The sequence below is a fragment of the Salvia splendens genome, chromosome 19, assembly GCF_004379255.2.
Source record: "Salvia splendens isolate huo1 chromosome 19, SspV2, whole genome shotgun sequence".
NCBI classification, from domain to species: Eukaryota; Viridiplantae; Streptophyta; class Magnoliopsida; order Lamiales; family Lamiaceae; genus Salvia; species Salvia splendens.
In genome coordinates this window covers 5,410,184-5,423,409 of record NC_056050.1, presented here as the reverse complement: position 1 = coordinate 5,423,409, position 13,226 = coordinate 5,410,184, and the positions used below count along the sequence as shown (strand labels likewise).

Sequence of the window (13,226 nt, the reverse complement as noted above, 5' to 3'; positions counted from 1 at the left end):
TAACAATGAATTAAGTGAATTATTTGTAAGAGACAGAGAATAATAAAAAGAGTCACTATTTTTAATTACCATGATAATATTGTTTTGATGAATTGACTTGTCATAATTTTGGTTGCCATCTCTGCACCATTTACAATCGCAAATAGACATACCCCACGTAGAATTTGTTTTTGGAATTATACTTGTAAGAAATTGATTATACTAAGACATACCACATAGAATATAATTTTGGAAATATACTTGACTGCAAGAAATTGATTATACTAAAAGTACATGTAATATTTCACTACATTGAATATTCATAATTAAGTCTGAATTCACGATTAATGTATTATTTTCAGCCTATTTATTTAACTGATAAACACTGGCGTTGTTTGTGAGTTGGAGAGAGAAAACTCAGAACCGAATCAAATAAATCTCCCTCTCTTCTACCACCCTGGCACCTCACCTCACTCTTTCCTCTCCATCTCTCTCGTTTATTGCATTCTACCTCATCTATTGCGATCTCCCAGTTGAAATTTCCACCCGGGCTTCCGCCAAATTCTACTCCTCATCAAGATTTTACCCGGTAAAAAGTAAAGCAACCATCTTTTTCACTTCCATCTGCGTGAATCTTGTTTGGTCAATGTGGGTTATGCTTCACACGGTGAGTGGACTGAAGGTTCAAGAACACTTTTTTTTTCTTCAAAGCTATTGAGCTGGTTAGTAGAATTTTAGCTGCCATTTTCCTTATGAATTTACTGCGCCTTTTTTTTACTGTCAATTCTGTGGTGTTTTCAAGTATGAATGTTTCTGTAAGCAGTGATGTATTCGTTTTGTTGTGAATTATGCCTTGTAGCCGAATATTTTGATTGTTGATTTCAAATTTTCAATTTTTTTGAAAATGAATTTCTGGGTTTATTTTCGCCTAGTAATTTGATTTTTTTATCCGTTAGGTCTTTCTTATCTGTAGTTGACTAGAAGGTGTTAGGGATCTCGAAATCTTTATCTTAATGATCATGTAGATTGGTGGTTGCATCGTGTGAGTTAGTGGGATTAGTTTTATCAACATGAGTTGCTTCAAGTGAAGATAGTAATTAATCTGGCTGTTATATATTTTCCAGTTGTTAAACGGCTGCATTTTTTCATACGGGGGTTTTAGAGTCGGGTGTATGTGAGCACCTAATTTTAGCCATGGGGTGTAGTGGTTGTGTGAGCAATCCCTTTGCCTGATCTATGGAGGCAAATTTTGGGTGTTTATGCTTTTGATTCTGAGTGACTCTGAGACTCTTAATAGTTGTCGAACGAACATGAGTGTTGGCTTGATTAGTTTTACGAATGCGAGTTGTATACAGCATTACAAATGAATAATTGAATATAGTTATGTGAGCAAGTCCTTTGTCTGCTCTCTAGGCAATTTTTGGGTGTTTATGTTATGATTGTGATTCTTAGGTAGCAAAGTGACTCCGACCTTTTTTATAATTATCAAACGAACATGAAAGTTGGTGTGGTTAGTTTTATGAACATCAATTGTATACAAGGAAAGTGAGTATGAGTTACATAATTGCTACTGAATGAACACGAGAGTTAGTGCGACTAGCTTTATGAACATGAGTTTTATACAATGAACAGAGCATTGAATCTGCTTGCTATTATTTGTGTGCAGGGAAGGCGTTAGTCAGCTGTGTTTGCTCATACAGATGTTTTAAGGTTAGGCCGATAGGCTTAATGTGGGCACGTCATTTTAGCAGTGGGGTTTAGTGGTTATGAGCAGGTCCTTTGCTTGCACTGTGGAGGCAAGTTTTGGGTGTTTATGTTTATGAATCTGAGGTAGCAAAGTGACTCTGAGATTGACTGTTGTTGTGGATGGCTCGGGGTAGGATAAGAGCAAGGATCCGAAGGAGCCAGCTTTATACATTTGGTTGCTTTAGGCCACAAACTTATGAAGAAGATGGCCCACATGACTTCCATGGACCTGGTTACTCACGAGTGGTTCACTGCAACGAGCCTCGTATGCATGAGAAAAAACCTCTCAAATATTGCTCGAACTACATATCCACCACTAAATACAATGTTGTTACATTTCTGCCAAGAGCCATATTTGAACAATTTAGACGTGTTGCCAACCTTTACTTTCTTCTTGCTGCGATCTTGTCGCTGACTCCTATATCACCATTCTCCGCTCTGAGTATGATTGCACCTTTGGCTTTTGTGGTCGGACTGAGTATGGCTAAAGAAGCTCTGGAAGATTGGCGTCGGTTTATACAGGATATGAAGGTCAATTTGCGAAAAGCTCGTGTACATAAAAAGGACGGTTTATTTGGTCTTAAACCGTGGATGAAGCTTAGGGTTGGAGATGTAGTGAAGGTAGAGAAGGATAAATTCTTCCCTGCAGATTTGCTTCTGTTGTCTTCCAGTTATGAAGATGGAATTTGTTATGTTGAAACGATGAACCTGGACGGGGAGACTAATTTGAAGGTGAAACGATCTTTAGAGGTAACACTCCCCCTGGATGATGATCAAACTTTCAATGAGTTCAAGGCAACCATAAAATGTGAGGATCCCAATCCTAGCCTTTACACTTTTGTTGGTAATTTCGAGTATGATCGACAGATCTATCCTCTTGATCCCAGTCAAATTCTCCTCAGAGACTCGAAACTTCGAAATACTGCCTACATATATGGAGTGGTGATATTCACTGGTCCTGATAGCAAAGTTATGCAGAATTCCACGAGATCTCCTTCTAAAAGGAGTAGGATTGAGAAACAAATGGACAAAATAATATACATACTTTTCAGCTTCCTCGTGTTCATCTCCATCATCAGCTCCATCGGTTTTATTGTGAAGACTAAATACGATTTGCCAAAGAAGTGGTACTTACAGGTTCCAGATAGAGAAAACCTATATGATCCAGGGAACCCTCTGAGGTCTGGGTTCTATCATCTAATCACTGCTCTGATATTATATGGATACTTGATACCAATATCCCTCTATGTGTCTATTGAGGTTGTGAAAGTCCTCCAAGCATTATTCATAAACCGGGATGTTGAGATGTTTGATGTAGAGACTGGAACTCCTGCTCAAGCCCGAACGTCAAACTTGAATGAGGAACTGGGACAAGTTGATACAATCCTTTCAGATAAAACCGGCACCCTGACTTGCAACCAAATGGACTTCCTGAAATGCTCGATTGCTGGTACTGCATATGGCATGTGTGCTAGTGATGTGGAACTTGCTGCTGCCAAACAGATCTCCATGGACTTGGACGGCCACAGCCAAGCTAGTATGCCTCATTCTTGGCGAAAAGGCGGGTGCAGTTTCGGAGAACCGGAAATTGAATTAGAGTCTGAAATGGATCCGAGGCATCCCATAAAGGGGTTCAGCTTTGAGGATAGTCGCCTCATGAATGGGAATTGGTGTAAAGAACCCAATGCAGATGTTATCCTATTATTTTTCAGGATACTGTCGATTTGCCACACTGCCATTCCAGAACACAATGAAGAGACCGGAGCCTTCACCTATGAAGCAGAATCACCTGATGAAGCTGCATTTCTTGTTGCTGCTAGAGAATTCGGTTTTGAGTTCTGCAGACGGACACAGTCAAGCATATTTGTTCGTGAGAGATATTGTCCCTCTGAAGAACCTGTGGAACGGTGAGACCATTAATTGATATTTGCAGTTCTGGTCTTGTGATTGATGTCTTGACATATATTTTTGTAATGTGCAGGGAGTACAAAGTTCTCAACCTGTTGGATTTCACTAGCAAAAGGAAGAGAATGTCTGTCATTGTTAGGGATGAGGATGGACAGATCTTTGTCTTTTGCAAAGGAGCTGATAGGTAAAATAAAAAAATCTAAAGTAACGGAAAATAATATTTTTGTTCTATTTGTAATTCCTTGTTTACGTGAAGGGCTTTGTCTGTGTTGATAATTTCTACTGCATTTATTTGACTCCACCTGCTATTATGCAAACTTTGTTTTGCAGCATCGTCTTTGATAGGCTAGCAAGGAATGGTAGAATGTATGAGGAACTAACCACAAAGCATTTGAATGAATATGGCGAGGTTGGTTTGAGAACACTAGCCCTTGCCTACAAGAAACTTGAGGAAGACAAATATGCTGCTTGGAACGAAGAGTTTATCAGAGCAAAAACTGCAATAGGTGGTGATAGGGAAGCAATGCTCGAACGGGTTGCTGATATGATGGAAAAGGACTTCTTACTTGTCGGTGCAACTGCTGTAGAGGACAAATTGCAGAATGGAGTACGACTTATGTCTTATCAATGGTTTGACCCTATCAATTTTCTATCTCTCTCTCCCGTCTTATTTTCTCCTTGTTACTTCTGTGTAGGTGCCTCAGTGTATAGACAAACTAGCACAAGCTGGTTTAAAGATCTGGGTTCTGACAGGTGATAAGATGGAAACTGCAATTAATATAGGGTATGACTCTTAACTATTTAGTATTTAACTTGTCATATGGCAACTCAATGATTGAGGCTTTGCAAATGCTAACCGAAACCTCGCCGTTGTGCAGATTCTCTTGTAGTTTGCTTCGACAGGGAATGCAGCAGATATGTATAACATCAATGAACACGGATGCATTAGTCCAAGATCCCAAACAGGTAGCTTCTTTTGTCAAGAATGTGGATATGGGGCAAATGTATCCATCTATGAAAGCCTTAGTTACATCTTCTGCTCTGTAGGCTTTAAAAGAACATATATTAATGCAAATTACCAATGCCACCCAAATGATTAAGCTGGAAAAGGATCCCCATGCGGCATTTGCTCTGATCATTGACGGAAAAACTCTAACTTATGCCTTGGAGGACGACATGAAGATTCCATTCTTGAATTTAGCAATTTGTTGTGCTTCTGTCATATGCTGCCGTGTCTCACCTAAGCAGAAGGCTCTGGTAGGATATATATTCTTGTCCTCTCAAGACTTTCCATAATCTGTCGCTTTGCCAATTTTGTTGGATATGTAATTGTTCATGGTGGGGCTTTTTTCCTGGCTCAATTCTCACAGTTGGTTATGCTCTCCATCATTAGGTAACAAGATTAGTGAAAGAAGGAACCGGGAAAACGACACTGGCAATTGGTGATGGTGCTAATGATGTTGGCATGATTCAAGAAGCAGATATTGGGGTTGGCATTAGTGGATGTGAAGGAATGCAGGTTGGTCAAAAACTCTGTTGCGTACACAACTTAATACACATGCGAACTTACTAATTTTTTGTCTCAGAAATATGGCGTTTCTTGCATTGATGCACTATTTTAGCGTAATTAAGCATATGTAACTGAAATAGAACGCTAGATATGTTGATTATTGATTAATGAATTTTACCTTTTGGTGAAAAAGATATTACACCACGTACTTATATAGCCCGCAAAATGCTTTTACGTGCACATACTGTTTATTCGTACATTCCAAAACTGGCTCACTCATCTGCTATCTGCAGGCAGTGATGGCTAGCGACTTCGCTATTGCACAGTTCAGGTTTCTGGAGAAGCTTCTGGTCGTACACGGTCATTGGTGTTACAAAAGGATTGCTCAGATGGTAATTCCTTGTGGCCTGAATTTGTATCACCATAATGCAAAATCCGAAATTCTGTGTTTTAATTTTGATTCCGGGAAATTCAATAACTGAATGCAGATTTGCTATTTCTTCTATAAAAACATAGCTTTTGGCCTCACAATCTTCTACTTTGAGGCGTTTGCTGGCTTTTCCGGCCAATCGGTGTATGTTGACTGGTACATGATCCTGTTCAATGTTGTTCTTACATCCTTGCCTGTCATTTCGCTCGGGGTGTTTGAACAGGATGTTGATTCTGAAGTATGCTTACAGGTTAGGCCTCTCTCTCTCCCTCTCCCTCTCTCCCTCTCCCTCTCTCTCTGCTTGTATTGTATTCATGAAAAATGCTGATGTTGCAGTTTCCAGCTCTATACCAACAAGGCCCAAAAAACCTGTTCTTCGACTGGTACAGAATATTCGGGTGGATGGCAAATGGGCTATACACATCCCTCATCGTGTTTTTCCTCAACATCATCATCTACTACGATCAGGCCTTCCGGGCTTCGGGACAGACCGCGGACATGACTGCCCTCGGGACTGCTATGTTCACTGGCGTCATATGGGCCGTGAACTGCCAAGTTGCTCTAACAATGAGCCACTTCACATGGATCCAACACCTATTCGTGTGGGGCAGTGTCGCCTTCTGGTACATCTTTCTCTTCATCTACGGAGAGCTGAACTACGCCCTTGATGTGAACGCCTTCAGGATCCTCACGGAAGTTCTCGGCCCGGCCCCAATCTACTGGAGCGCCACCTTGCTGGTGACCGTCGTGTGCAACCTGCCTTACCTCGCCCACATCTCTTTCCATCGGCTGGTGAACCCGCTTGACCACCACGTCATCCAGGAGATCAAGTACTACAAGAAGCACATCCGGGATCACCGGATGTGGAAGGCTGAGCGGAGCAAGGCCCGACACTCGACTAAGATTGGCTTCACGGCAAGAGTGGACGCGACGATCAGGGTGTTGAAAGGGAGACTCAACAAGAAGTATTCGATCAACAATGGTGTACAACAACAAACGTGATTCTGCATACAGATTTTTGTTTTCCTTGATGTTTTTAGTGTTTATTTTTGTTTTCTTTATATATTGGAAGTTGATGCTTTTAGTTGTTTTGGTTTGGTCGAAATCTTGTATTAATTCTTTGTTGAAGTAGTGAGAGCTCAAGTGAGATGTGTATGTAGGAATAGTTTGTAAGATCACATCACGTATTCTACAAACTTTAATTATAGGTGCATATTTGCACTTCATTCTTCAATTTTGTTTGTTTTTGTTTATTGAAAATTATGCAGAGACACAAGAGTCGAATCTATTTCTATAATTAGTGTTATGATTTTTAGGACAGAGGAAAAGAAGTAGGAGTATGTAACAGTGGAAGAGAGATGAGGAGAATGATATGGTAAAGTGAGAGAGAGGGGAGAATGGTAGTTAAAGTAGTGTTAGTGGATAGTGAGACTTATATTATTAAATTGATATAACTTTCCAAAAATAGAAAGTGCACATATTTTTATAGGATGGAAAATAGAAAGTGCGCATATTTTTATGGGACGGATAAAGTAGATAAAATGTCAATAAAAGGGTAAAATCATCAATCTGTCATAATATGATAATTTTCATGGTTTTTCTGATATCAACATACGTACACGAAAACTTCAACACAGTTTTATTGATATTGTGCGTGCATTGTATTGAAACTTTTTGATGCACTTATTCATATAAAATTTTTTTATCAAAATGTAAGAAAATTAAAATAAAAATTACAAAATGTCATCATCCAATCATCATCGGAATATATGCAATTGATATCTCGTTAGAATCCTTATTAAATTACCTTTATTTTGATATATTTTTTACGAAAAAATAATTTAAATCGAAAGAGTTGCATAAATTTAAAGTTTTATAATGATTTTGAGGAGAAAGAAAGCGATTAGTTTTAACTACCATATATAACAATTGATATTAAGTATATTTTGATGTGAAAGGTGATTTGAAGTATGTTTATCATGCCGCGTTTTGATTTACTAAACCTATTTGAAGTGGCTTTGTCATGTATAGTTTTAATCTAATTCGGGTCTCTGTATGGCTGCAAACCCTACTCGGACTAGTGTATACACAATGTAGATTGAGTGTCATCCTTGGCCAGTCTAGTGACTTGGAATGTTGCCATATTCCCTGTCATATATAGTTAGATATGGAATAATGATGATGACGATGATGATGGTCGACTGGCCAGTCGCATTTTGTGATAAAATGTTATAGTGTCTCGAGCCTTTTTAAAGTTAAAACCCCGAGGTCACTCAATGGTGGCATTATAAATTTTTTTTATGAAAAGTATATTTGGTATGTGTTCATTGAGTGCATCAACTATTCAGCCATACATATGTTTTAAAAATGTGCAGGTTGAGCAGTAATGACGATGGTTGGTGTTGAGCAGAGATGGCGAATATTCTTCAATAGTATAATGCCTGGATGCATCATGTGTTCATACATTATGTAATTCGCTCTTGAACGCTTCCGCTAAAACAAGATTTCTTTTGAGCTAACATATTGTCGATATACTATTTTATTCGAGTTTATGTATTTGTCGAGATGATACTATGATTTTATTTAAGTTATTTATGTGATTTTGAGCCAAGCCCAATTACAAAATTATTTCTTCATTTCTTTCCCGCTTCTTCAATCCCCAACTAGTTGCGATTAACTGTACTTTCTATCCTTAGAAAGTGCGGTCGTACACTTTCTCTCTACTAAAAGTTATTTTAAAACTTTAAAATTAATTTTTTACATATAATATATCAACAATTTCACGATGAATCTAACAAAATCCTAATTGCATATGTTCACATGGTGTATTTTTAAAATATCAAAAATGATATTCTGAATAGAAAAAATGTTGATTTTGCTTCTAAAAAATGATATTGTGTTTAGTGTTTTTTTATTGTTGTTTAAATAAAAAATGGTATTTTGAGATGTAAGAAATGATATTTCTGCTGAATAAAAGTGATATGTTTCAAATGAAAATTGATATTGTGCTGCAGTGTTGTTTTAATAAAAAACGATATTTTGCGTAATAAGAAATGATAATTTTGTTTATTGAAAATGATATGTTTCGAATGAAAAACAAAACATTGTTATGGTGTTGTTTGGTTGTTATTCAAATCAGATTATATAATGCATTTAATAAGACTTATGACTGATTTGTTAGATAATTTATGAATGTTAAATCCAATTGGAAACATTCCAATTGGACGGGCATAATGTTCAAAAAATTTAATTGTCTCTACTAAAATCTTGAATTTTATGTCAAGCACCAACTTCGATGCCTCCTCACAAACATGAATGTACATGTGAAGAGAGTTTTTCTGCCTTCGTGAAACGTGTGCTTGTATTGAAATATAGATAGAATCGCAAACTGATCAAGTAGACTGGCTAGACCTATCCACATTCGTGCATGTGCATAAGAAATGTGTGAACTGGTCAAGCAGACTCTTTAGACCTATCCGCGTGTCGTTGGACACGTGATCCAAAGCAAAAAACTCTTTCAGAACCTTAACCCACAAGATACTACTCGACCCGACCCATAATAAATGGCAATACATTTGGGTAATGACAAAGGATTTGAAGAGATGTTGTCTTGTGTGTTAAACGAAGAGAGGGAAAATAGTATATTGATATTAACGTGAAAGAGAACATTTTTCAGAAAAGGAAATGTGTCATCTTTAGTAAGATAAATTAACTAAAATGGAAAGTGTGATATCTATTATGAGACGGAGGGAGTATTAATCAGCATATGCAGGCTTGAACAAAAAGAGAAAACATTGTGCCTGGATGAGCTAATCTGATTGAGATATTTTTCAGGCTATATATTAATAATCATAATCCTATAAATTTAGTAGTTTATCTAGATAACCCTTTGGTTGCATTGATATTTCTAATGAGAAGAACATCATTCTAAGAGCACAAAATTCTGATTAACCACCCAAACTACTATTTCTTCCACAAATTTGGTTCAAATATGTCAATACCCTTGGTGGGAGTCATTCCCTCTCATTTGTAAATCTCCTGCTTACCTCATCCGTGAAATCGCGGCCTTGAGCAAATAGGAGAACGTACATAGGAGAAAACTAGTGTTTAATGAGTAAATAGGAGAAAAATATCAAGAACGTACATTGGAAAACTGAAAATTTTTGGAAAGTCAAAATTGTCTGTGATATCTCAAAAAATGACCTAGTCCAATAAGACAATCGGTGGATTAGAGCTTTCACAGAATAAATTGATATTAGAAAATAAAATTTAAAAATAAAAATTATACTACCTTCACTGGTATTTTGGAAGTGGCTGATTTTATATGCTTGAAACGTATAGTTAGTACTTATATAAGTCACAAGCTCCTCAAATAATATAGAATATAATTTTTTTTTTGGGTGCTAAAGAGGGCAGTAGCCTTTAAATTAAATTACAAATGTCTAACAAATCTTGAAAAAGAAACACCAATAACATCTGCTAAAAGCAGTTTAACTACCTCTCTAGGTGGAAATTGAAATAAACTAACTCTCTAGGTGAAAATTGAAATAAAAGAAAATCTGCATGTAATCTAAGACTATCTTTAGCAAACCAGTCAGCTACCTAATTCTTTTATCAGAATCAAGGATTTTTCAGACAAATCTTCCACCCGGTTAAGATATTGCTCGAAGGTAGCATGGTAATCCACAACGGATTCCATCTGTGTTAATTTGGCGATGAGGCCAGTGTAATTTCTGAAACTCTGCGAGTCGAAACGATGGCGTAGGTCGTCTAGAAATTCATGCCACGAAATGAAATAGTTGTTCGCTCGATAATTGAACACCCACTCAAAGGCTGGGGGATCAAAAAGCATGACCACATAATGTAGACGATCTTCATCCGCTATCATCTTATGGTCAAAATAGTATTGCACCCGGGAAATACAGTTAGGTGCGCCAGACCCATCAAAGTGCTAAACATCCATCCTCACTCCGCGGGCATTATCTGAGTGTCGTTGGTATCCCCTGGACCTGTGGCGCGGAGAGTCCCAACACGTTGGTGGGGGGGGGGGTTGAACCGTCATCATCGTCATCCCACGCTATGCGTCTTGTTGCGGGATTATCCCAAACCGAACGTCGCGGTTTCCCTTCATGGCGGCTTTCATAACCACCTCTGCGCGGTTGGTGCCGGCCCCAAGACCCCGAAAGGAGTCCCGACCACTACGATCACCACGACGTGCGCCGTTGTTGCCCCACCGATTACGGATACCCAAACCATGGTCACGGTCGTCGAAATCATGATCTCGCCGACGCTGGTCACGATACTCGCCATACTCCTTGTCGATCCGTGTTATCCATCCTTTGTGTTAGGGAGATTTACAGAGAATGTGAACAATCAGATATTCTGAAAGGCGTGAAACACTTTCAGATCAAATCAATTTGGTGATTCTACCAATTATTTGATCGGATACAATTCAGGTTTTTCGAAAAATTCGTATGTTAATTCTGATCTCTACAACCGAGAATTGATCAAATATAGGAGGTAGAAGCAAAACATCGCGTCTCTTCACGAAGAGTTGCGTCTCTTCGTTTTGGGTAACCGATTTTAACCGATTTTCAAAGGGTTTCTAAAATTGCAAATTAGTCCTTCAATTATCGGAAATTACATTTCCGGACGAAGACTCGACCCCAGCCAGGGGCTCCGCCCCTTGGACCCCGCTCTCGGGGGCGCTGCCCCCGAACCCCCGTCCAATCATAACGAATTCAAACAAGTGTGCACTCCGCACTTCCAACTTATTTGATGTCTCATTATGATTATATTGATCAATCAAGTTAATCCAATTACACTAAAATATCCAACACTTTGTTCAATTCGATCAAATCGCGCCATCATCTGAGAAAACCCTTATGTTTCTGGGTCCATTAACTCTGTCTCTGTTGATGTAGACGTATCCAATTGATTGTCCTCGCGAGGCGGTGGCCATGGTACACCACCGTTGTCCCTCCGTCCCGCTATCGGTTGACGACGGTTAGGGCCAATCTTCAAATCTGGTAACGTACTGCTTGCTCGTAAACTGCTTTGGGGTTGTTGTGAAGTCATGAGAACGGGATGAAAGCACCATAAGTTACGGACGTCTTTCGTAACAGCTCCGAAAACTATCCTCTCGGAGTAGAAAAGAGATGCTGAATGCGGAACTCGAGTTCCGACGGCAGCCTTAGGTTTGTTAATTTGAGAAACACGATAACTTTTAGGCAAAATATTTCATTTATAAAAGGATGTTAATGAAAGAGCCTATTTATATATTTCTAGGACCCTAGGGTTGGTTCGACTTAACCTAAACATCTGGAAAAGAACCAACAAAGAAACCCGCACGGAGCTTTATAGTTTTAGGCCGGCTCAACGGAAATAAATTAACGTCTCAAAATAAATAATAAAATAAATTAACAAGGAAAAAGCATAATAATAAAGCTGCTGCCACGTTATGAACTTCACGCCTTTTTGGTGGTGAAGTTCTAGAATTTGGCAGGTGTCTTGAGCTTGTCTCTCGGCCTCAACTTCCTCGCCGTCGTCGAGCTCTCCTTCGCCCTTACCGGCTGCTCCTCCGTGTCCGGTATCACTTCCTCGTCCTGATCTTGCTGCTCCACGACAGATGGTGTAGGTGCATTCATAACAAGTTATTCCCACGCGTGATGTGTGTTTCCCTTTTATTCTCTGTGCGCTTGCTCCCTACTCCCGGTGCATCCTACATTTGTGATCGTATCAACAGAAGAGAGAATAATAGAGAAGAATCGTTGATGTTTCTGTAGTTTGGAGAAGAAACTCCTATCTATCTTGTTTTTATTAAAATATGATGGTTGGGTTGCAATGAATTAACTTAATAAGGGAAGTAAATGTGTAATTTTGATGCCATGGTTTTGTTGCTGATGGTTTGGCGAATTTTTGATGGTGAAGAATGCAGGAAAATGCAGATCACGACACAGAGATTTACGTGGTTCGATTTACTGAGGTAAATCTACGTCCACGGGAAGAAAAGAGGGCAGAGTTGTATTGCTTGATCTGTTTTCTACAGCTTACAATACAGACTTGCTATTTGATCTTTTATCTCTAGAGAACTTCTTTAGAACTTAACCTTCTTTATCTGATCTGAGTTCTATTTATACCTTGAACTAAGATCGTGGCTTGCATCACCACTAATGATGGTTGTGGATGTCGTGGAGGTCATGGAGATCCTGCATGGGTCCACTATCTTGCATGAGATCCTGCATGAGTCCACTATCTCTGTACTTGGTCCACTATCCTGCATGAGTTGACTATCTTCCAGTTCGGTCGAATACTGAGACCGAACTGCTGAACTATTGCCGAGCAGCTTTAGCCGATCTGAGAGTAGAGCTTGACTGGTCGGCTTTTACCGAGCTGTAGGCTAGGGCCGAACTCTTTGGTAATGCCGAACTGATACTCTTCCTTGGGCTTTGGGCTGATGGGCCGTCACTGCTGTTGGGCTTGTTTAGTCCGTACCCCATCACTACCCCCCCCGAAAGACGAAGTGAATCACTTCGGCGAAGCGAGTCACTTCGGCATTCTGGATAAAGGTACGGGGGAGGCTGACGTCAGGGGACGTGCCTTGCGCGTGACTGCATTAAATGCGACAGTAAAATCCGGCCGTTGAATCCTAAA

The 13,226-nt window shown here is 39.2% G+C and overlaps 1 protein-coding gene across 2 annotated transcripts; it reads left to right on the top strand.

Moving 5' to 3' along the window:
• Window positions 1–395: 395 nt before the first annotated feature.
• On the top strand, window positions 396–6,807 carry LOC121780216 (probable phospholipid-transporting ATPase 4). Of its 2 annotated transcripts, none has more exons than XM_042177750.1 (11): window positions 396–646; window positions 1,646–3,632; window positions 3,707–3,817; window positions 3,964–4,240; window positions 4,329–4,417; window positions 4,512–4,599; window positions 4,681–4,890; window positions 5,027–5,152; window positions 5,437–5,535; window positions 5,632–5,823; window positions 5,910–6,807. In XM_042177750.1, exons 2-11 carry the CDS (start codon window positions 1,846–1,848, stop codon window positions 6,573–6,575), a joined length of 3,645 nt encoding a protein of 1,214 aa, XP_042033684.1. In that variant the 5' UTR covers window positions 396–646; window positions 1,646–1,845; the 3' UTR covers window positions 6,576–6,807. The 2 variants fall into 2 exon arrangements, with proteins under 2 accessions (XP_042033684.1, XP_042033685.1); XM_042177751.1 differs by having other exon boundaries at window positions 396–701.
• The last annotated feature ends 6,419 nt before the right edge of the window (window positions 6,808–13,226 follow it).

Coding starts and splice junctions, on each gene's coding strand:
- LOC121780216 (XM_042177750.1), top strand. CDS start 1,846: ATGGCTCGGGGTAGGATAAGAGCAAGGATCCGAAGGAGCCAGCTTTAT. Junction 5,153..5,436: donor GTGGATGTGAAGGAATGCAG/GTTGGTCAAAAA, acceptor TGCTATCTGCAG/GCAGTGATGGCTAGCGACTT. Junction 5,536..5,631: donor ACAAAAGGATTGCTCAGATG/GTAATTCCTTGT, acceptor AACTGAATGCAG/ATTTGCTATTTCTTCTATAA.